Here is a 24,888-nt window from a genome sequence, read left to right as displayed (position 1 = left end):
TACGTAACTACTTTTGTGATCGCTACAGCGAATCAACCTTGAGAGAGAGCCGGTCTGCATCTTTATCACTGTGAGCTTGGAGAATGTTTAGCTCCAGGCTGGCACAACAACCTAAAGCAACACTGACCAGTGATGGAACACAGGTTGTGCCTACAAATGGCACTGGCACTACATGACTGAGGAACAGTGAGAATGAATGAGAAACTAAGCTGAAGGTATTAGGACCTGTTGTCTTGGCTCTGAACTCTGGACCCTGAACAGAGCCACCAGATATGAGCCATGATGGTTTCAATATGTTGGCAATAGCCGCTCCTTGGAGTGATCCAGTTGATCATGTTGTGCTTGTCTGTCTCCAGACCTCATCACTGCAGTCTGGCACCACAGCTGTGAGCTGTTCAGGCTTCATCCTCACAAGGGGTGTGTATTTACTTATAGTAATGACCACAAAATAGACTTTTTACCTAGATTGCCAAAGTACCTGATAACTGATTTTTCATGTTTTACTTACTTTATGCAACAGAGTCTCAACATATTCAAGGAGGACACTTGTTTTATTTTATGCCATTTTAAAAATTAAAAACCAGTGTACATCAGCAATTCTTTTAAGACAGCCAGATGGGGTAGGTGCCAGGTATTTATATTGAGTCACCCAATGTCAAGTTTGTCACTTTCTGTAAGCATAATTTTTACTTTTGTGTGTGTCTGGACTCACTTTAGTACAGTATTAGATTTGATTATGCATCATATGCAGAAATGGGCCCAAAACAGGTCAGCAACTGTGGTTTAAATAAGGGCTTTGTACAAAGTTGTGAAATCCTCATTTTTTTTAAAGATAAAGCAAGTAACCATTTGAAGTTCTATAATGGGATAAAAGAGACATAAGTATGGTTTAGATACTAATTTGAGGAATTTGTACAGTTGAAAAATAAAACATTTCTGAATTTAAATTATGTCCTTCCTATTTGTTTAATGACGTTCATATTTAATGACTTTAACATTTAATTATGTTAAATATTAATATTATTGTCATAGTCAAGGGAAGGCCATTTGAAGAGGAGTTGATACTGTACCTTATGACAGGTGTATGACAGGACTCTCATCATGTGACCGTCATGTTTCCACCATGGGGTTTCGACGCGAGGAGTTTCCATAACCAATCCAAACGCGCAGTGGGCGGGGCCACTGTGCTAGCTGCAAAGCACTTCCTCGACACAGGCCGAGCAATCTGGGCACAAAAATGACACACAAAATTATAAACTTGACTGTCAGTGATGTAAGATTTCCAACATCTCTGGAGCAGCATGGTTCAGATGCAATGGTACGTGTATGATGCAGCTTTTCCCTTGCAGTTTAGGTAACTTTAGACTACAGCAAAATGATAGCCACCATACCACTCGTGTAATGGCCTGTGAATGACGGACTAGACGTCTATATCAGTGTAACGAAGCATTTTACTATTCACTCTTTTCCCAGCACACCGACCCAGACTATTCTGTCGCCTACGTGGTTATCGAAACTGAGCCGGGTTTAAAAGGGTACGGGTTGACATTTACTGTGGGGAGAGGAACAGAAATTGGTAAGGATATCAACCCGGTCATGTCGTTCTGTTTAAAAATAGTTTAGGAATCATAATTGTGCTTTTTGCAAGCAATGTGTAGTAGGAGAAAAACTGCAAGTTATAACGTTAGTATTATTTATCATGTGTACAAATATGGTGCAATATGGCGCCATCGTGTGGTTGTATAGTAAACGTACAACGGACATTATGAATATACCTCAAAGTTAATACTTTGAGGTATATTTCAGTCTTAGCTTTGAACGATAACATTATGTGCCATCTGATCAGTGCATTTAGCAAATTGAAGCCTTGTGTATTGAACCTGTGCAGTGGTGTGTGCTGTGGAGGCCCTAGCAGGCCTCGTGGTGGGCAGATCTTTGGAGGAGATTGTCAGTGACTTCCGTGGATTCTACCGCCTCCTGACCAGCGATGGACAGATGCGATGGGTGAGTTTAGCAGACACACACACACACACACACACACACACACACACACAATGACAACCACTGTCAATCAAAATTGACCTCAACCCCCTGCTGAATAAATCCTGTGGTCGAAGAATTAAGAGGACAGAGTTTCTGTCTTATCGTTAACAGATAGGACCAGAGAAAGGGGTGATCCAATTGGCCACTGCTGCCGTCCTCAATGCTGTGTGGGACCTCTGGGCAAGAGCAGAAGGCAAGGTGGGTCACCACCACCACACCCGTGGGCCAATCACCGTTTGCAATACTGTCCGTTACTTGGGGTGCACTTGATATAATGCACTTGATATAATGCAATGGAACCAAGTGTCAATAGTTGGAGTGAAGTGTCAGTGAAGTGTCAGAATTGGAGATCCTGGACTGGTGATATGTCATAGAGATTAATTATGATCTTTTTTTCCTTTTCCAACAGCCGCTGTGGAAGCTGCTTGTTGACATGGTATGTTGTTGAAAACTAGAGCACAGAGGTTAGATCAAACTGAGGTTCAGTAGAAGCAAATGAACATGGAGCAACGTGTTCCTGTGTTCTGTCTTCCGGTCTCAGGACCCCAGGAAGCTTGTCTCCTGTATCGACTTCAGATACATCACCGATGCCCTCACAGAGCAGGAGGCGCTGGGTAATGTTTACTCACACACTCGCCTGCTACTATGAATAGCTATGTACACATAAGCAGGCTTTATTGGCTGATCTTTAAAATGAAATGGTTCTTTCTCTCTCCTTCTCTCTCTCTCTCTCTCTCTCTCTCTCTCTCTCTATCTCACACGCACACACACACACACACACACACACACACTCAGACATACTTGTGAAGTCTCAGGAGGGAAAGCAGCAGCGAGGTAAGCACATCGTGGGGAGACTTTAATGGCTCTGGCAAGAGGGCTTCGGGGGGTGAAATTGCTTCTCCATGAACGACTAGACAAAGTGCCCTTGGATTACGTGATGCTCTGCAGGGCTTCCCTGTTAAAAGTGTATTTTCTAGTGCACAGACTCGCTTCATTTGGCCTGCAGAGGAACAGATGCAGAAGGAGGGTTACCCTGCATACACCACCTCCTGTGCCTGGCTGGGATACTCCGACGAGCTACTCAAACAGGTACACTCCGTTTGATTGATTGATTGATTGATTGTGTTTGATGGTGTTTGTGTCGTGCTCGACTAGTCTGGCTGTCCTCTGTGTGTCTGAAGCTGTGCACAGACGCTCTCAACAGCGGATGGACCAAGTTCAAGGTGAAAGTCGGGGCCGACCTACAGGACGACATCCGGCGCTGCAGTCTCATACGAAAGATGATTGGTCCAGACAACACTCTGGTAATTCATATAAGCCGCGTGTTTGGTCCCGGTGCACCTTACCATGGATCTAATTGGCCGATCGCGCTCAACTCATCAAGAATAGGGATAGAGTACAATTGTATTGCCCAAGCAAATCCTGTCTTTGACCTCACCTTTAAACGGTCAAAAACGATCCTCTCTCTATCCTGCGCCAGATGATCGATGCCAACCAGCGGTGGGATGTAGGCGAGGCTGTAGCCTGGGTGTCCCGGCTTGCCGAATACAAGCCTCTGTGGATCGAGGAGCCCACCTCTCCCGACGACATCCTTGGGCACGCCTCCATCTCCAAGGTGATGCCGACAACGACGATGACGTCAGATAGCACCGCAGCATCGTAGGACGCGCCACAACATGTGACTGAGTGACCTCTCCTGTTGTCGCGGCTAGCTCTGAGAGCCTATGACTTGTTTTGTGTGAATGCCAGTGAGGTTGAGCTCTGCGTTCTGTTCTTCCAGGCCCTGGCTCCTCTTGGGATCGGCGTGGCGACCGGAGAACAGGTACAGTATGACTGACCGCCACGCCGGCGTCTCGCCCCACATCTAACCACATCTAGCCCCACATCTGTGTTGTGTGCAAGTGGTGTCGATCGTCGCACACTTACATTGTTCGTGTCCTGCCCAGTGCCACAACAGGGTGATGTTCAAGCAGTTCCTGCAGGCGTCTGCGCTGCAGTTCGTCCAGATCGACAGCTGCAGACTGGGCAGCGTCAATGAGAACCTGGCCGTGCTGCTGATGGCCCACAAGTTCCAGGGTACAAGATGCCACGGCTGTGTGTGTGTGTGCGTGTCTGTGTGTGTGTATCCATGTGTTAGCTTCCCTGCGTTGAGACTTTGTGTGCCATGTCCCAGAGATACTACGGCAGTGTGTTTGTATCCAGGAGTCAAGGTTCTTTTATTTGTCACATGTAATGTACAGTGTACAGTCACACTGAAATGTTGCTGCCGGCTCCAAGATTGTGCCCATTACAGATAGACTCCAATACTCAATTTACAAATTACACAAGAAGTACCATTTCTATACAGTATAAAGATAAAGATAGGAGAGGATAGATACCGGTCTGGATGGATTATGTACATGCTATATATATATATATATATATATATATATATATATATATATATATATATATATGAATAAATAAATAAATGGGTGTTTACGTACATGCTATAGCTATATAATAAATAATCCTGGGGGGTGAGATATATTGACATTTTCATTTGCATGTGTGGTTATGTTATAGACATTATATATTCTGACCCACTAGATATAGTGGTACTGTACATATATAGTGGTACTATACTTAAGATAGTCATTCAGGTGCCTTTGTCATGTGTGTGCGGTATCTTTTCCCTGACCGAAGCAGAGAACAATCCGTTGCCTGGGAGGCTGGGGTCCTTCAGGATCCTGTTGGCCTTGGTCTTGCATCTTCTGGTGTAGATGTCGTCGAGATGGGGTAGTGGCCCCGCCCAGGATACATTAATTTGATCGTATCACTCTCTGTTGGGCCTTGCGATCCTGAGAGCTGCTCTTCCCGTACCAGGTGGTGATATTCCTGGTCAGGATGCTCTCGATCGTAGATGAGTAGAAACTCCGTCGGATCTGGTGGGACGCTCTGAATTCCCTCAGTAGTCTGAGGTGGTTCAGTCTCTGATGTGCTTTCCTCAACACAGTGTCTATGTGTGTTGACCATGTCAGGTCCTTGAAGCTGTCCACTCTCTCTACAGGGGTCCCGTTAATGATTAAGGGGGGTGTCATTCCTCTCCTGCTTCCTCCCAAAGTCCACCAGCATCTCCTTAGTCTTGCTGACGTTCAGATGGAGCTTGTTTTCCTGGGTTAGCTTCCCTGCGTTGAGACTTTCCGCACCATGTCCCATAGCCCTTTTCAGTCCTGTTGTCGCATGCTCGCTCATGCCAGACAACAGTCCTTTGCCGCACCATTCACTTCGCCGTCAAAATAAATCGATGTCGGCCTATTTAGGAGAGGCGCTCATATTTACAAGTGTCAGTTAAACATGAAACTTCACTTACCTAAGCAAAAGGGTCTATTTAAACAAATGCTGGGTTTTGAAGCCTCAGCGCTACCATTAAATAACTTATTTAGACGCGTTCTGTCCGAGTGAATTAATTTTTCCGAGGTAGTCTTCTTCTGTGGTGGTGGCGGTCTCTTTGAAGCTTCAACCCAGCATTTGTTTAAATAGACCCTTTTTCTTAGGTAAGTGAAGTTTCATGTTTATCTGACACTTGTAAATATGAGTGCCTCTCCTAAATAGGCCGACACCAATTTATTTTGACGGCGAAGTGAATGGAGCGGCAAAGGACTGTTGTCTGGCATGAGCGAGCGGAATGCGCCAACAGGACTGAGAAGGGCTACATGTCCCAGAGATACTACGGCAGTGTGTGTGTTAGCATCCCCGTGTTGAGACTTCCTGTGCTGTGTCCCCAGTGCCTGTGTGTCCCCATGCTGGAGGAGTGGGTCTGTGTGAGCTGGTACAGCACATCATCCTCTTTGACTACATCTCTGTGTCTGCCAGCCTCCATAACCGGCGAGTACACAGTTCAATAACATAGTACTTCATTGATCCCCAGGGAGAAATTGCACATCTGCCACATAAACACTGTTTTAATACAATGGTTATAGCATTATAAAATAATACTCCATTTCTTCTTTCAGGATGTGTGAGTATGTGGACCACCTGCATGAGCACTTCTTAAGTCCTGTTGTGATCAGGGATGCCCACTACATGACTCCCAAGGTACGTTTCAGTGCTAGTGAGTCCATCAAACTGATCATCAGTTAGAACTTGGTTGTGCTGAGTTAGTGTCTGGTGACTGTGCCCTCAGGATCCAGGCTACTCCTGTGAGATGCTGGAGTCATCAGTCCAGAGACACCAGTACCCTCAGGGCGAGGTGTGGAAACGGCTGAGGTTGTGAGCAGCTCTCTGGGGCCTCCTGAGGAGCCTAACCCTACAGTCTGTGTGCAAAATACCGTGATAATCAGGGGGGGGCAATCGACTATGCTTAACATGCTTTGCACACACGTTTTGTCAAGGCAATCAACTAGCCTAAACATGCTTTGCACACACATCATAAATAAAGAACACCAAGGCTAATATTATCAACAGGGCCACAACCACTAGGCCTACACAACCACACTATATGCCCTGAATCCACACAGCACGCCAAACACACACACCTTATGCACAACAGGCAGGTATATCACAATTCAGTAACAGCATACATGCTAGAGTTCGCAAAAAATACTCTATTATTAAGAGTTGAAAAGATTTAGCTTCCACAGGCATTGGTGTGCATTTAGGGCTGGCCCCAAAAAATATATTTGTGAATAAATGTTTTGAATCATAAATACTGGACACATGTTTTATTTTTTTATTTTTTTTTAAAATGTTTTGCTGTTGAGGCTTTCAAGGGGTCTTAAGTGTCAGTCAGGGTGCAGACAGCCCTGTATTTCACACACTGCCTACAGTACATCTAGCAGGAGGTGACAAGAAGCCTACAGTACATCTAGCAGGAGGTGACAAGAAGCCTACAGTACATCTAGCAGGAGGTGACAAGAAGCCTACAGTACATCTAGCAGGAGGTGACAAGAAGCCTACAGTACATCTAGCAGGAGGTGACAAGAAGCCTACAGTACATCTAGCAGGGGGTAACAAAGAAGAACCATCAGACTGATACATCTCTGGGTGTTCAGGGAGGACAGAGGCTTCTAGAATCTTACACAAAGCCATCTACTGTGCCCTATAGAAATATTTTTAAAGAATAAATAATGTAATTGTCTTTCTAATATTGTTACTGAGACATTTTACTTGTTTTGTTTGTTCTTGTAAATTATTAATCATTCAGTTGTTTAAAAGAATTCAACAGTCTAATTCTTTATTTACAATTTAATATGAACAATAAAATAAACCCCTATTATTCCATACATTGATATGCTGAATTCCATTTTAAACAGCCATCTGCATCTTGATGGTAGGATGAGGATTATAATCTGCAATCTCAAAGTCTTCGGCACAGAAGTCGTCGATGCGCTCCACCGTCCTCAGGATCTTCAGCTTGGGGAAGGGGCGGATCTCTCTCTGGAGCTGCAAGGAGGAGGCCATGTGTTTACACACACCGCTGACCACCCATAGTGTCACTCACACAAGCCCCCAGACTCTGGGCCTACCTGTACTTTGAGGGGCTCAATGTGGTTGACGTAAACGTGAGCATCTCCCAGAGTGTGCACAAAGTCACCGGGCTGGAAGGAGAGAAGGTAGCAATTAAATACTGGACAGACACCTTCGCACTGGCAACATGGGATTACGCTGAGCGTCCGATTCTGCCGTTTTTTCATTTACTCATGTAACCCTTGAGGTTAAAACCCCTTTTGCAAGACTAGCCGGGCAAATGTAAATTCAAACAGCATGGGTAGTGAAAGAGAGAGGACCGCCCCCACACACTTTGAGGCCAGTTATGTGGGCGATCATGTAGGTAAGCAGGGCATAGCTGGCGACGTTGAAGGGCACTCCCAGACCCATGTCCCCAGAGCGCTGGTACAGCTGGCATGACAGCTCCCCGTCACACACGTAGAACTGGCACAGGGCGTGGCAGGGGGGCAGCGCCATGTGGGGCAGATCTGACAAACACAGGGACAGGCGCGGTTGAACGAACACTTGCCGATTGGCTGGAGGGGTTGTGTGTGTACATTTTTGATAACAGCACCACTTTGAAGCTGGTTCTGTGACAATTGTTATTGTGGCGGGTGTCAGATGACTAACCTTTCGGGTTCCACGCACACATGATGATCCTTCTGTCCTCTGGGTTGGTCTTGATGGTGTTGATCACCTTCTGCAGCTGGTCCACACCTTGTCCTGTGTAATCTGGCATGGGATAAAACAGGTAACGAATAGGGTCAAAACGAATGCAAACCTTGTTGGTGTTTAATACAACAGACATAATCATCTGTGTGTGTGAGGTGTGTAGTCATTTGATATAAGCAACTACATTTTGTCCCAGGGGGGTCATTCAAGCCATCGTCATAGCTACCCGCATGCATGTCCTTGTACTCCGCGCCATAGTGCCTCCACTGGAAGCCATACACGGGTCCCAGGTCCCCCTCCTCCCTGTCCTTGAACCCGCTCTTGTCCAGGAACTCCCGTGAACCGTTGGCATCCCAAATCTTCACGCCTTTGTCAGACAGCTCTTTGGCATTGGTTGAGCCCTGCAACAAAGGTTTAGGGTTAGGAGTTAGAAAACTAAAGTTACAATTGGTCTGATTTGCTGGATGTAGAGCGCCATCTACGGGACATTGGTGAGGTAGCGCAATCTACATTTAAGCTTATTCATGGATTTCAAATATAGTCCTAGACCTGCCATATTGGGGACCAAAACAGGTGTTTCGATTTATCCGATTGGCTCTACGGTATAGAATCATATGCAGTAGAACTAATTCATTAATTTGAAACACCTGTGTTGGTCCCCAACATGGCAGGTCTAGGACTACATTTGAAACCCATGAATAAGCCTAATAGGTTGTGTGAGACTTACTTTGATGAACCACAGTAATTCCTCGAGAATCCCTTTCCAGAAAACTCTTTTCGTTGTTAATAGGGGAAATTGGTCTGAAACAAGACAATAGGCCACTAAAGTAAGTTACAGTCAAAGACCGCAGGAAATCAGCAGTGTTCGTTTCCAGCTAATTCTACTCCCTCCAAGTTCAAGTCAATGAATGCTACTATTGCAGTTAAAATGTAAAGGAAAACTTGAGGCATGCACTGCTGCAATACCTAACTTAGCTAACTTCTTACCCCGAAGGCTGTATCTCGCCTGCGACCCAAATACGGAAACAACTCCCGTTCCAGTGCGGTCTCCCTTTCGGTGTCCGTGTTGCAGAATGTACTCTATCTGACTCAAGTAGCCGCGTTCATCACTGAACAGAGAGAACGGACTCTTTTCCGCCCTCTGACCATCCGCTGTCTTTGTTTCTTCGTTATTGCGTGGTTCAGCTGGGTGTATCTCAGATGTAGCGGGCATTTTGACTCTAAAGCTGAAGAAATAACCTAAATTCAACCACACAGACAGTTGTCAGATTCTAAATAAAACTTCGCGGTTTATTTTTCGAGGAGTGTACTACTAGCCTCGCGTTTACTACGTTTCCTGGAGGTGGACCAATAGGATTTCACGAAAAACGCGCACATGTTAAGCCCCGCCTTCTCGTCCCCAGCCCTCGTCCCCAGCCCCTCCCACATGTGCCAACGACCCCTCCCCCTGGTCCATTTGACAAAGCATAAACAGAAACATTTATTTTTTTATTACACAGTTCAATCATCAGCACATCAATAACTATATAAACATTCTCACATGTTGTTTATTATCAGACCGAGTCTTCTTGGTGGAAGAATCACAAAGCAATCATTTGAAAGGAACATCAGGAAGTTGAAGCCCTACCATTGAAAGAGAGGCCTTAGAAAAGCTGCAACATATATTCTTAGATCACAGATTTGAAGAAGAGGAAGAAGAAGAAGAAGAAGAAGAAGAAGAAGAAGAAGAAGAAGAAGAAGAAGAGGAAGAAGAAGGGCTGTTATAATCCATCATAGATTGACAGAAATAAAACACAATTCAAGGGCCGCTTTTTAAAGGAAACAGATGTCTACATTGTTATGGAACATTTGCCTTTGTGATATTCAGGGCCTTTCGCTGAGAGTCAAGGCCTCTTTGGGCACATACTGATTGAAGGAAGGGTCCTGCACCTCCAGTTCAGCTGGGACAGAGAGGGTCACCAGAGGAGAATCCAGGATGTTCATCACCACTGTGGTGTCCTCTTCAGTTCCATTATCCCTGGTTCAGGCATGTGGAACCACATAGAAATAAACAATAGGCCCTGTGCACCAGCTCCACTACTTCCTGAAAGTCACTTGGCATCTTTATTTTCTGTCCTATATGATTGGATTAAGTGATTAATCAGGTGTGCGCTGGGTCTGCCGCACACCTGATTAATTACTTAATCCAATCATATAGGACAGGAAATAAAGATGCCAAGTGACTTTAGGGAAGTAGTGGAGCTGGTGCACAGGGCCTATTAGCATTAACATCGTTAGACAGGGACGTGCACAGATAGACACAAGGTGGTGCTAGAGCACCTGCCCTTTGCCCTCTGGACAAGGCAAGTGCCCTTTTGAAAGTTACTTTTTTTTTTTTTACAGTGTAGGCCTACTGTATGTGGCCCATGGTTACATCGATCAATTCTCGATTAAAAGCGTGTAATAATAATGCCCCAAAATGCGTTGTAATTTTGCCACCCCACACACACACGTGCCCGCGGCACACCCATGCCCCTCCCCTCCCCTCCCTCTCTTCCTTTGTCAACGGTAGCCTAAAGGCGAAAAGTGGACACAAACGGAGGCGCGCTGCACACACATCTCCTCCCCTGCCCTGCCCTGCCCTGCCCTGCCCTGCCCTGCCCTGCCCTGCCCTGCCCTGCCCTGCCCTGCCCTGCCCTGCCCTGCCCTGCCCTGCCCTGCCCTGCCCTGCCCTGCCCTTTCCCCATCCAGAGTGCCCGAGTTATGACAGCTAACCAGCCAGGTAACACATAAACGAAACGAGTGTATTGTTTGCCCCCTAAGCCTCAGTTGCCAAACTATAACTTGCATTTATTTGTCTCTGTTGTGAATTAGCCTAAGTCTCATACAGCGCCAAACAGCTGAGCCTAAATTAGCCGACTGCCCACCTGGTTAACAAGCTAGACGCTAGTCATAATCAATTAATGGATTAAACGTAATGATGACCACCACACGACCAATGTCGGTAGAATTTGTTGTTGGTACAGTACATCACGTGAAGCTATCAGTATACTTAAGCTGAATATTTAGTATTATGTAGTAATCTTAACCAAGTCGCCCCCCGGTCAACAACTCGCGCGACAATCAAAATACAAATTATCTGTCAGCCCCTCCCCCTGTCAGTGTAACAGAGGAAATGTATATGTTCAATATTGGTATACAAAATGTTATTTCAATGGCTTATTTGACCAAAATCCTTCATTCTGTGGTCCTATCATTTTATGCTTTTCTTTTGAAATTGAGACTTTTATTTTGTTTTGACGCGATGCATATTGGGTTTTCATAGCTCTAGCAGTCAATCTGATTCTGACCATCAGAGAGGTGAGTCATGTTGAACAAGCTGCACTTCTGGAGTAATCTGTTTTATATAATTAGTTGTAGATCGGTCGTGAGGAGAAGGTGTGATTAATATTATCTTTGATAAAGTTGATGTATGAGCTTGGTGCATGTTTTTCATTGTTAATGAGTTTAGCAAAGTTATACTGAGACCGTATCGTTGCTAGCTAGCTCAGTTGGCTAACGTAGGTTCGCGCACTTTTTCTTTGTTCGTAGAGGTCTGCTCCGTGGTAACCTGTATGCTGTATGTGTATGTGTGCAAACCATTACAGGTACAGTGGAATTATTATTGTAATCTATTTCTTTCATTTTGGTCTCAGTGAATTTCCCTTTTTGTTTAATGTGAGAATGTCAATCTGATTCTGACCATCAGAGAGAGGTCTGCTCCGTGGTAACCTGTATCCCTACTAACAGTGGGTTCAGCAACGTTGCACATAAGTTGTACTTAGGTAAGTTGCAACGTTACCATCAGGCGATGTTGTGACAACGTCCATCTATGGTCGAAAATAACTTTACCCTCCTAAGTCTAATTAGACTTTACTGCAACGTTGCAGAAACATTGGCAACATGGGTCCCTGCAACGTTGAATTGTTGTTTTAGTCGCTTCTTCCCCTCTGCCTACTTTCCCATAGGGTCCTTATGTGTTTATAAACTTAATATTTTTTTGTTTATTGGGCGGACTATTGCAGTGTGGAGTTTCTGGGGGAGGACACTTGTGTCGGTTGTCCCAGTATCCTGGCTCTCCAAAAAGGATGGGGTAAGAACATGTTTGTGTGAACAATGTTTCTGATTGGTGTGCTACTTTTCAATTGTACAGGGAAGCGGGTACTAATGGTTTCACTCAATGTGTTCCTGGCCAATGAATGAGTCAGCCAACGGATAAAGAGCTGTGTGGAACCTAACCCTGGCTGGGCGCTCCACAGAGTCCGGGTTTTCCCAAAGTCCACAACTGGTACTGTTTGCATTTTAAGCTATTAAAAAATACTGAGGGGGGGGGGGGGAGATCATGACTCATTATTCTGAGGAAAAAAGGATGGCTGAAATGTATTGATTATGGTACTTTATGCACACAGATCATTACGAAGGTGCCAGGCTCATGGCAAAAGTCTTTGAGCAGCAGTCGTCAATGGACGAGTGCCAAGACGTTCGAAAGAGACGTCTAGACACGCTATCACTCCAGTGACGAAGGTAATATAAAGTGCATTCAACAGTCCCAAAAGAGTAGTACTTTTGAAATCGAGTAATCTGAGCTAATATACTGATATTCCACTAGATATTCCAAGCCCCGGGCAGCCATTGGTCCCCACAATCCAGGCCAAAGACGGTATGCCAGGTGCCGGAGTTGAAAGGCCTCTGCCGGCTGTCCAGTACAATCCACTTGTGCTGTACAATCCAGGTATGCATGTTTGAGTTTAAATGAAATGTCTATGCCTATTTGCACACTGATAGTTGGACTATTTTTTTTATTTATTTTGAATACCATTTTACTCATCTTGCAGATTTTCCTAGCTCATCCCATGTGAGCGAACGGGGCCCAGACCCCAGGTATAGCACTCCAGCCAGACCAGGTAAGAGTGGCATGTACTGCTGTGGTGTTGTCTACCTGTCATGTCTTTATTTAGTTTCCCTCCAAATGCCAGAAGCCAAAGCCAACACCATAAAGTTTCCTGCTAATCCCTTTAGGTTTTCAGTTAGCTCTGTGATTGGCTTTTTTAGATTGAATACCATTTTACTCATCTTGCAGATTTTCCGAGCTCATCCCCTGTGAGCGAAAACCACATGAGCCCAGGCCTCATGTATAGCACCCCAGCCAGACCAGGTACGAGTGGCATGTACTGCTGTGGTGTTGTGATGTCTACCTGTTAATGTCTTAATTTATTTTCCTTCAAATGCCAGAAGCCAAAGCATGCTGCCAACACCATACAGTTTCCTGCTAATCCCTTTCCTTTATCCCTTTTGGTTTTCAGTTAGGTCTGTGATGCCGTCGCCCAAGAAAACGGCTCCAGCACCATTGACTCCATGTACCCCTCTACCGAATCGATGCTGCTCTGCAGATGCTGGTATGGAACTACTTCATGTTGCATGCAGGGATATATTTTGAGTTTCATTTAGTTTTATGTCAATGTACTTATAGCCACATCTGTGTTTATCTAGATTTCCAGAGGTCTGTACATCAGCAGTTCTCAGACTTGCGGGAGCAACTCCGTGAGCTTGCACAGAGTGTGAGGGAACTGGCCCAGAGCATGCGGCCTGGGGAGTCTGGAGCCCAGGGAGAAGTGCTGGATGTACTGGACCCTGCCCAAACGGAGGAGGAGCTGCAGGTCTTTGAGGCCAGGTTGAAGGACCGGGAACATCAGAGGAAGATGGTGAGTGTCTGCAGGGCAGAACTTTGTCTTATTTTTGCAGGGAAGGATACAGTAAATGACTGTCTTTGTTTTGCAGACACAATACCTAGGTGCCATTGGTGGCAGAGACTTGGCGGACACAGTCCGGCGGGTGCTGTCAGCTGTTGCCACACATGCGGTGTGGAGCGCCTACAGTGTGCACGGGAAGAAGGGGAAGAAGCCACTGAAGAGTATGACACTCTTCAATGTTCTAACACGTAAGAAATGGTTCATATTTTTAATATTTTTTAATACATCGTCTTTGTTCCATGACCGATGTGAATTGAAACCATTACCTTTCTTGATAACTTAAAGGTGCAGTTACGGTGCAGTTATGGTCTCCATGCCGAAGGCTACGATGGTGGAGGTGGCCTCCCAGCTGCAGGAGACATTAAAACATGCCCCTGCTAAATGCAGAAGGGTAAGTGATGTCTTTTTTTTTTTTTGGCTTCTCCTACCCAGTGACACTGCATGGTTCCAAAGATTGTGTACCACTTTTTTGTGCATGTATGTGCGTTGTGTATTTACGGCCATTTCATTATGTCTTTAGGTATCTGCAGAAGTCCGTCTGAGCACAGCCCATCCAAGAACAGTCCATCTGAGCACTCCCCAGCATTCTGATGAGGAAGACTTCCCTTCCTAGCTGCCCCCCAGCCCATCTGACGCCCACCCGCAGCCCATCTGAGCACAGCCCCCCCCCCCCCCCCCAGCCTATCTGAGCACAGCCTGTCATTTTTTTTGTAAATAACTGTTTTTTTGTTTTTTGTTTTTAAATCCTTTTTGTTTTTAAAACTTGTTTATCATGTTGCAGGCCAGACATTGTGTGTACTTTTTTAATAAAATAAATTGTTCTTAACTGTTAATGTTGTGTCATAACTTTTGTACCATAATTTTGCTTGTTGCATTGACTATGACATTAATAGGCTCTTTGCACAAGCTCCACTACTTCCTGACTCTACAGGCGTATTTCTTTCCTGTCCTATACTAGTGGATGGAAGTGATTGATCAGGTGTGCTGCACACCGGATTCATCGCAATTGCTATCCAATAGTATAGGACGGTAAAGAAATATGCCTGTAGAGTTTCAGGAAGTAGTGGAGCTTGTGCAAGGAGCTGATTTGTTTTGTAATGCAAATTATAAATGTAGCCAACGGAAGTGTAGACCACGTTGAAGCAACGTAACAAAGTAATATATAAACGTGTATACAACGTTGCAGCAATATACATCGAAATCATCACGGAAATCACAACGTTGTGTGCACATTGCTTGCGTTGCAGACACGTTGGACCTGCACGTTGCAGCAACTTGTGTGCAGATACCGTGTTTGCGTTGCATGCACGTTTAACTTGACGTTGAGTGGACCATACAAAAGTCTAAATTGCACGTTTCTGCAACATTGCTGCAACCTGATTGTGTTAGTAGGGATGCTGTATGTGTATGTGTGCAAACCATTACAGAGAGAGAGCGAGAGAGAGGCCCGGGATTCAATAAAAGAATGGTTTATCCAAGAAGTCGTCAGGATCATCATTCACCAACAAAAGACATTCGTAGCACCAGAGACACAACGCATAGTCGGCCCAAACCGGCTACATCAGCATCCCCCTGTCAGCATCCCCCTGTCAGCATCTCGCCGCGCAAGGTGCCCTCATTTTTCACTGAGCACCTGCCCCCCAAAATGTCTGTGCACGCCACTGTCGTTAGAGTTGATATTTTAAGTCGATATTTTAAATAATAAAATGTATCTATAAGCTAATACCATTTTCTTAATTAAAACCGATGGAATTCTCATCATGTTTATCAGCAGAAGTAGATAGGGATAGTTTTTGAATGTGGGCTTACTGACATTAAAGGTGATCTGATGGCCCAGAGTAGTACTGTAGTTGGCCAGTTACCCAACCGCACATGTCTATTGTGTTGTTGAACTATCTGTGAGTGTCGTCAGAGTGTTTCTGGACCAAGATGTTGATACAATGCATTGTATCAACATCTTCTTGTAGCCTACTGCTTACGAGAATAGTTGAGCAGCAGGTAGATCCTCCAGCTCAGAGTGAAGATCCCTCACTCTGAGGAGAGGAGAGGAGAAAACACGCACACACAAACACACACAAGGGCGTAGGTTTGGTTTCAACATTGGTAGGGACCATATAACAGTGTAGCCTGCATACACAATTTTTGCTGGGGACGAGAGGTTAAAGCTCTTATATATTCATATATTTATGAAATTGAATAATACTAATACAATGTTGTTAGTCTACTGTATCACATCCTGCCTGCTGCGTCCCTCCACTCTCGACTTTTGCTGCTGCGTCCCTCCACACTCTCTCTCTCTCTCTTGGTTGCTTGTGCGTCCGTCCACTCTCTCTCTCTCTCACGACTGCTGCTTCATGCATAAAAATGATTTGATTAAAATTTAGATTTTCATTGGATTTTTAGACTGACATTCAATTCATAAATTGATATATCTGTCCATTGGGGGAGTAACAAAATACCAGACAGTAGGCAATACCAATTGCGAAATTCCACAATCCTGGTTTTACAAAGCTATAGCTAATAGCCCATCGGCTAGTATTAATTGCGGACACTTACGGTCATTAGTTGTGAGGACGCCATGATGTCCTATTCAATTAAATCTCTGGTGGGCAGCTAATGTATAATAATGTAATGGCTGCTGCTATCCTAATGTTACAGGATGATAGAAGGCATCTTAACAGTTCGCTAGCTAGCCAGCTTATATCACCGGTTGATAATTTGCCACAATGGAAAGACAAGTGATGTTAGTTTAGATAACATTAGCTAGCACCAACCTAGCTGGTTTTCATGTGGCTACTGCCTAAGGTTAGCTACTTAGTTTACCAGCAGCTAGCTAACCTAGCTAACGCTAACGTTACTTACAGTTGCGGAGAAAAAGCTCCTGATATCCCTCATCCTCTTCAGAGGGGGAGGCGACATTGTGGTGGATAGCCTACCTAAATGGCTGTCAGAATCACAACTGTATGGCTTGCTGTCAGCGTCTGTCTGTAAGGCTGTTCTTCAGATCAAGCGAAAATTTGAAAAATGCAATGATCTATCTCAGACAAATGAGCCAATCGTGAGTTTAAAAAATATAAAAATAATACAGGGATGGCACATTCACAGTGGAGGAAAGGGGTAGGCTAACGGTCTAATATCTATAATGCAAAATAATTGGTACGGTCAAGGTTGCTTAAAAGTTGGTAGGGACAATTTGGGCCTCCCAAAATGTTGGTAGGGACATGTCCCGACCATCCATACGCAAACCTACGCCCTTGCACACACAGGTATCAAAAGCTAAAGCTAGCTAAGCTATGTTTTGAGCCATGGACTTGGAGGAATCAATGGAGGGGCCAGATCTGATAGAGAGAGGGGTGCTATACTATAGTCTAAGGGCTGGAACAGCAAAGTTAACTTCAAAACAACCCTAAAGTATCTGGCTGACTGCCCACCAATAGATATCCTCCTGGAGCCAGGGCCCTGTGGGGAGGTCTCACCTTGAAGGAGAGGGAGGACAATCACCTGTGGCAGGTGGAGGTGTAGGAACAGACAGGGACGACACGACTTCCCCCCACCGTGCCACAGTTGCACCGCCCCCTTAGAGACTGGGAGACTTCTTTCTCTATTACTGTTCCCAGCGTAAGGGCCTCCTACACTGAGAACAGTGGGGAGGGGCATTATGGTCAGTGAATAATGAAAGAAGCTGCTGTGGTTGAGCATCCTGGCTCTCAGCCTCTGGTTTCTTCAGTCAGAACGCCGATAAATCTACAGACAGTCCATTAGTCCCGACCATGCTGTTAATCTACTCCCTCCTTCCGACACCCACATTCACAACTCACTGGTTGGGATTGTGGCTTCCTCTATTAGCTGTTGCTGCTGAATCCGAAAATATGTGGTGGGTGTCAGTGTGATAGCATGGCAAGGTCTGAGTGTGGGTAAGGTTCAGTGTGTGTTGGCATGTGCAAATTAAGCAGGGTGCTTTTAATGCTGTGTTGGAATCTTTCTCAAAGTCTTAGCCACCTTTCTCTTGTCACAGCTGCTCGTGAGCTGTTTCTGTGTCTCGTCATTCTTCTCCATATCGTTCGTCTCCAGGATGAGGCTGTCTTCGTCTCCTCATCAACATGCTGCTCGTCGTCCCTGGACAGCTCTTCAGAGGGAAACAAACACCAATGCTGTGACATTTAACCAAACATTATGCAGCTGACACTGATATGGGCCAGATGGAGAGTTGGTAAATGGTAAATGCGCAAAGGCTCATGTTTGAGGATCAAATCAACACAATGCACTTTACAGAGAGCAATGGGGGGATGGACATAGGTCCTACCCCTACATTTTCACTCAGGCCTACTGGGGAGTCAGGGGCACAGTAAAGGAACTCCAGGGATTACGTGAGTGTCGGAATAACCAGGGTCCTCACCTTCTCTAATGGAAACATTAGGAAGTATAGGCTAACAGAATACACTGTCATTTAAATGAATTCAGATAATGTGTGGTCCCTTGACTGACTCGCTGTAAATGGCAATAATGATAGTTAATCTTGTGAAACCTTCCTGTAAGTCACTGATTTGCTTAGGAGGGTTTATCTTATATGATCGTCAACGCCTAGAGGATTTAATGTTTGAGAAGGGGTACAAGAGTAACTTACTAGTAATAATATGATCAACCACATAGGGGTGCTATATATCAAACATTTAGAGCACTTCTTTGTGCTGTGGAATCTGGGTCTGGAATGGACAATATAGTGAAAGAATGCATACTCCAAAACAGATACAGTATGCTACTTTTCAATCATATATGAGGCTAAACAAACAACCATCTAATTTGGTAGACATTGACAATGATAGATTTTGGTCTCAAAATGTCTTTCTTAAAACCAGGCACTACAGGTTTTAGAAAAGGATGGCAAGTTATGAACACTCAAAATCATACTATCTCCATTCTCTATCCAACATAGTCCATCAGAGACCCTTCCCTACCCGTTAACTATGTAATAAAACCAACTCCTGTCATTTTCTTCAGACTGTCCCTAAGCCCACAGTCATAGACAGCCATGGCATTGACAGTCTACAGTCTACCACTCCTCACACACACACACACACACACACACACACACACAGCCATTATGCTCTTAACAGACAGACACGTGTGGGCACATATGCATGCACACCTAGACCCCCCCCCCCCCTCCACACACACACACACACACACATACACACATCCCAAAAGCATGCAACCTTCTGCCAGCGTTTGTCAGCCATGTCATTCAAGTGAACATCTGACCATGACACCGGAGTGGTAAATGTGGGATTCCTCCCTGTGGTATCTCAGACCTGGTTCATTTGACCCCCCTCTGCCGAGGGCCCTGACCCGACAAATGAGGTCCCAACCTCTGAATGAGACCCAGCAGGGCTCTGGCTGTGAGACTACCTGACGCTCAGCTGCTTCTCATCAGCTCGCCGGGGTCTCTACCTGGGCCCTAATACCAGCCTGCTGCTCCAATTATGGCAGACAGTAAAATAACAGTTTTGCAGCCTGTAGGAAAACACAGAATGACCTCTATTATTTCAGACGGGCTTGGATCCTAATCCGCGCCGGACTGTGCCCTAACCCCAGCTAAGGGGTTGGGGGTTATAGGCTCTCGTATCCAAAGAGAGAAGCTTTGAGGTGATCTTTTGGTTGCTCTGGAAAGCCTGGGGGATTTTAGAACTACTCAGATGGAGACGGCCTTGTCTGTTTTTTCCTGAAATCAATATTTGACTGAACGTGTGCCAGGGGATCGGCTTCAGGGCAAACAGACGTAGGCATACAGTACGCACACAAAAACAGAAAAAGAGAGGGACGCGCACACACACAATGCTGAACAAAGAACCAAGAGTTTGAGGCTTTACCTACTCCGAGGCAACTACCAGACACTGTGAGGATGCATCTGTAACCCATTGACACCCTGTCACGAGTGGGTCTGTGATAAGATAAAGGGACAGTCCTGCTAATTGCATTGATGTTCCCCATTAGTGTGGGTAGATCCTGTCTGTGATGGTGGAGCTGTTGGTCTCTGTCTTTGATCAGTGAGCTGCATCTGCAGGGCACAGAGATTAGGCTGGACACCGGGTATCACCCACACGCAGGGTGGGCGTTTAGCCTCGTATTACATCCTGGCTCATTAAGAATCGTCCTGTAATTTCTCTAAACACCCCCAACAACTTATGAAGAGTGTCTCATTAAAGCACATTTGAGATATTTATCCAAACATAACTGTGGAAACATACTGTGTAGCCTAATATATATAGAGAAAAGCATTGTTCATGGCGTATAGCTGAGTGTAAACTGTCCCTTCATGTCGCTGGTCCAGTGAGGTTCACCCCTCCCTCGGCAATTCTTTTGAAATGGTCTTAATGGGTTCCAGATTTTTCACCGGGGGGGGGACGCGATCGCCATCAAACCAGTAATTTAATCTCATCTCCGGCTGTAGCAGCCCCGCACGACGTCCCCGGATTTGCACTGAAAGGCACCCTCAACTTTCCCCCTTCGAGAGCAAACCAGAGCAGGAGCGGACAGATGTAGAAAACACGTGGTTTGGAGGAGAGAAGTCTGCAGACGCGGGACTTCCTCTGCGCTTTGACATTTTTGTGGATTCGTGAAGGTGGCCAGCGCAGCGCACTGGAAAACATACATCAATAACCCTTCATTCCAGCCAGCGGTGCAACAGCTCAAGCGGGACTATATTCCATATCGTTAGTTAACCTCATGTTACTGGGTTCTGCAAACGCACACAGCGAGACAATGGGTTTGTAGCGGGATGCTCAGCGTGAATATATAAAGTTTGGGACGCTGTGTGTAGCCGAGGCTGTTCTCCAAGACACTGGTTCAAACTTGCTTGATTGCGCTGGATGTTGAGATGCGCAAAAAGTGACAGTGGGATCTTCATCTACGCTCCTAACAGATTTACAGAACGCCATGAAAGGTACAGTAGGCGGTCCTGGGCTGCTAGAGCGCTGTGTCGCTTATCTCTAACTACAATATGTTTTTTGTTTTGTTTAAATAAACTTTAGAAAGTTGTCTGTAAATGCGTGTTCGTTTAATTTAGTATTTCTCTCAGTCTGGATGTACGTTGTGCGTGGTATGCACATCTGGATAAGATTATAGGATACCGCGGTGCAGAAATTGAACTGCGTGGTGAAATTATCTGGTGTGTCTCCGGCATTCGCATTCGCATGCATTTAAATAGTGACCACACCATTATACATGTAGGCTATATAGACTACTGTATATTTCTTCAAAGTAGGCCTATATATTTAAAAAAAGCCTTAAAAATAGCCAAACTTTTCGCAGGGCATTTACCTTGTCTTCTTTGTGTATTTGCTACCCAATCTCTTGGCCCTTTTGTACCAGCAGCTTACAGATCCACAATGACACCAAGCAAACACCGCTGCAGATAGTCACCTCCAATAGGACATTGGCTACAAGGCAAAATGTGAAATGTATGTCTCATTATACCAATTGTTAAATGGGGAGTTATTTAGCAGTTATTTTGGGCATGAGTCTTGGAGATAATTATCCCCAACTCATCACACCCCTGCCCCCCCTCCTCCCCCATGCCCCACTACCCCAAGTCAACTCTGCATCTTTCTCACATCTGTTTGTCGTTATCAGTGCTGTTCTCTGGTCCGCTGGTTCCTATAGTGGAGTGGAGCAGAGTATAATTAAGGTTTACAGTCAACAAGCCCAGAGAAACCGCAGCCTGGCGCTTTTAGTGCCCTACGTCCGCCTGTCTCTTCTCCTCACACACGCACACACATAGGCTACCTACACACAAGCATACACACACGCGCACACACACCTACACACATGCACACACACACACATGCACACACACCTCCACGCATGCACACAAGCACACACAGGCACATGATGGGGAGCTCTAGCATATACATGGCATACCATTATCTATGTGCTGAGTAAGGCCTATCTTTACTCCACGTGGCCCTAAGCCTTGCTTTGGAAGTTAGAGGTGCCTTTGCCAGCCAGGCTAAGGTCAAACAAGTCCTCTGTTATATACATGTGATACGTGTATTTTTGTGAGTCATATCAAACCAGGGAACAGCTCTCGAGGCGGCTTTACACTATTGCGGAAAAATTACTGCGGTACGGTTATAAAAAGACCGTAAGTCATTCGTTTCCTATGAGAGTCCGCAGACCGCATCCGACCAAAATTCTGCTCCAGTGGACGTCCGTATGCGTCAAAAAATTGAACTCATCCGGTAAATCCTAGCCTCGCGTCACCAGTCTCTCCTCGGGGAGAAGAGCCTGGTATCTATTTACTTCACTGCTTTAAAGGGCAATGCTCGTTATTGACAACCTGGACCTTATTTACGACATATTATAAGAAGTTTGACTCACCGAGATCACTTTGGTGTAGTTCGGAGGCCTGTAGAAGAAATTTAAAATCCAGCGCGAGCCAGTATATCCATGTAATGACAGTGATCGGGGCACCGAGAATGCAGTTTCTCAAAATCTATTTTCGGCCGCTAAACAGTTGTTTTCATCAATCAGATTGGATGAATCGACAGGCATTGTTGTGGTTTTCAAATACGGGGTCTTTAGCCTCTGTAATATGATCTTTACACGCCTTTCCCCACTTGCTCCAGCACGCATGCGCACAGGCCAGCGCGCAGACTGGCTATTCTCCGGCTCACATTCTCTGCGCTACGATCGGATTGTTGCTGACGAATGACGACAATATTCTACACCAACAACGATCGTAGCGCAGAGAATGTGAGCCGCGAGTGTAGCCAGTCTGCGCGCTGGCCTGTGCGCATGCGTGCTGGAGCAAGTGGGGAAAGGCGTGTAAAGATCATATTACAGAGGCTAAAGACCCCGTATTTGAAAACCACAACAATGCCTCGCGTTGAGGAATCTCAACTGTCGATTCATCCAATCTGATTGATGAAAACAACCGTTTAGCGGCCGAAAATAGATTTTGAGAAACTGCATTCTCGGTGCCCCGATCACCGTCATTACATGGATATACTGGCTCGCGCTGGATTTTAAATTTCTTCTACAGGCCTCCGAACTACACCAAAGTGATCTCGGTGAGTCAAACTTCTTATAATATGTCGTAAATAAGGTCCAGGTTGTCAAAAACGAGCATTGCCCTTTAAGCCCGCCCCATCATCCGGCTCGAGCCTGTAGAGCCCGCCTCCAACATCCGCTTGCTTTATGCTTTCTCCTCGCATCTTCTTTTACAATTTTGGTCGGTGTTATGCCTGGTGATGCCATCGCGAATGTTATCTAGGCTACTCGAAACTTCACCATGTGCAGCCTTCAGTAAAAACATTACAACAACTGTTCGTCTTCCGGTCCAGACCGGATGATTATGCAATGCGTCTTCGCGCTTCCGCGCTAGGCCGGCGAAACAACACCGAACGAGAATAGCTGAATCCCAAATCGCGCACTTAGGCGAAAGTGCAGAGCACTCGCGGCCTTGTGGCCTTACATGCGCGTTCCCGCTAAGTCCACAAGGGCTCAAGGTAGTTCCAAAACGGAATTGCTAGGTCCACAAGTGCGCCACGCCGCCATTTTGCGCACTGTAACCGCACTTACCGAAAGTCCGCAATTTCACGGACTTAGGAGCAGAAAATACCCACAGCCCACCGCGTCTCATGTGACACAGTGCTTGAGTGCATCCGAGTCATGATCCGAGTGCATCACACATAAATGATGACATTTGCAGATAACACAACATTTATCTTGAAATCCACATGCTTCAAACATATCCCACCCAACCTAATTTTTTAATTATTATTAAATTAAAACAGACGTCAATCGGTCAATTTGCAGAGCTGAAGGGAGCGTCAGAGCAGCCTCTGCGTCGGAGGAACGCGGCAGCCAATGAAAACGAAGTGGGAGGGGCATTGAGCGAAACTGGGGCCCAGTCCCAATGTCCCCCCTAAACCCTCAAGCCCTGAGCCCTCACAGACTTATTGACGTCACCTGGCAAAGTGGTTGAGTGCGCGAGGCTGCAAGGGCTCGAAGTGGTATAAAAAGGAATGGGACAGCACTTGTGACATCACATTACGTTGACGTGAAAACATATTTCTTACTATTGTGGGCGTGGGGCTTTTTTGTAAATCAATTTTTAAATTGTACATTAAAAATAATGAAACCAAAATAATTATAAGGCTACTTGTGCAGATAAGCAAGTCCAGCTGAAAACATGAAAACATATTTTGTTCTGTAACGTGAACGTTACGGTTGGTTGATCTGTCCGTGCTTGTTTATTGGCTGTTCTTCAGGTAACCCCGTGTTTCACGTCACGACGCTATGAACTGTGGGTAATTCCCTTGGGCTAAGTCTGCAGAAATGCAGACTTACGGGAAGGGGCCATAACGGGCTCAAAATGGCTGCCGGAGAGCCCTCACGCACTTGCCGAGTTGACATTGGGACACCCCTAAGCCCTCGCGGACTTCGCGGGAGCGCGCTCTTAAGTCTGCGAGTCTGCAAGGGTGGACATTGGGACTGGGCCTGGGAGTGCTGTCCCATTTAATTCACGGCCCTGCACCCTCTGGCCCTTTCAATTAAGTGCTCAGGCCTCAGGCCACAAGTGCGAGGGGCCGCAAGTGCGGTTTGCGCACTCAGATTGGGATTCAGCTAATGAATCCCAGTCCGGCAGTAGGCTACGACCGGAAAATAGCGTTGCTATGGTTTTGGTAACCAATGGTGTGTGTAAACAATGATAGATCGCTTTCTTTTCACTTTACTTGAATAATTTAATGTTATAAACTATATCGTTTTCCAAACAGAATTAACAAGCCCATGTGATCTAGTGAAGCACGTTGTCAATATAACGAATATAACCAGACAATCTAACCAGCATAGAGCCGGCTTCAGCTATGGCTAGTTAATGCCGCGTTCCAGATAGGATTTTCAGCTCATAAGTTACGACTTCAAGTCACGACTC

At 45.6% G+C, this 24,888-nt stretch overlaps 2 protein-coding genes across 2 annotated transcripts; one reads left to right on the top strand and one right to left on the bottom strand.

The window, feature by feature from the left end:
- Positions 1–1,188: 1,188 nt before the first annotated feature.
- Positions 1,189–7,289, top strand: enosf1 (enolase superfamily member 1). Its single transcript, XM_084461250.1, has 15 exons — positions 1,189–1,318; positions 1,474–1,576; positions 1,889–2,004; positions 2,155–2,241; positions 2,453–2,479; positions 2,585–2,657; positions 2,839–2,877; positions 3,050–3,132; positions 3,225–3,347; positions 3,524–3,658; positions 3,824–3,865; positions 3,990–4,119; positions 5,811–5,910; positions 6,039–6,120; positions 6,209–7,289. The coding sequence occupies exons 1-15, from the start codon at positions 1,238–1,240 to the stop codon at positions 6,296–6,298; spliced, it is 1,311 nt and encodes a 436-aa protein (XP_084317376.1). The 5' UTR covers positions 1,189–1,237; the 3' UTR covers positions 6,299–7,289.
- A 40-nt stretch (positions 7,290–7,329) lies between these two features.
- Positions 7,330–9,397, bottom strand: tyms (thymidylate synthetase; the record flags this gene model as incomplete). The annotated part of the gene is made up of 7 exons (XM_084449829.1): positions 7,330–7,467; positions 7,551–7,622; positions 7,825–8,000; positions 8,143–8,244; positions 8,411–8,585; positions 8,912–8,985; positions 9,172–9,397. The coding sequence occupies 7 exons, from the start codon at positions 9,395–9,397 to the stop codon at positions 7,330–7,332; spliced, it is 963 nt and encodes a 320-aa protein (XP_084305955.1).
- Between the last annotated feature and the right edge of the window lie 15,491 nt (positions 9,398–24,888).

Source organism: Borostomias antarcticus, assembly GCF_949987555.1.
Source record: "Borostomias antarcticus genome assembly, chromosome: 2".
Lineage (NCBI taxonomy): Eukaryota > Metazoa > Chordata > Actinopteri > Stomiiformes > Stomiidae > Borostomias > Borostomias antarcticus.
The sequence above is the reverse complement of the archived record's forward strand: the minus strand, read 5'-3'. Positions and strand labels throughout refer to the sequence as shown.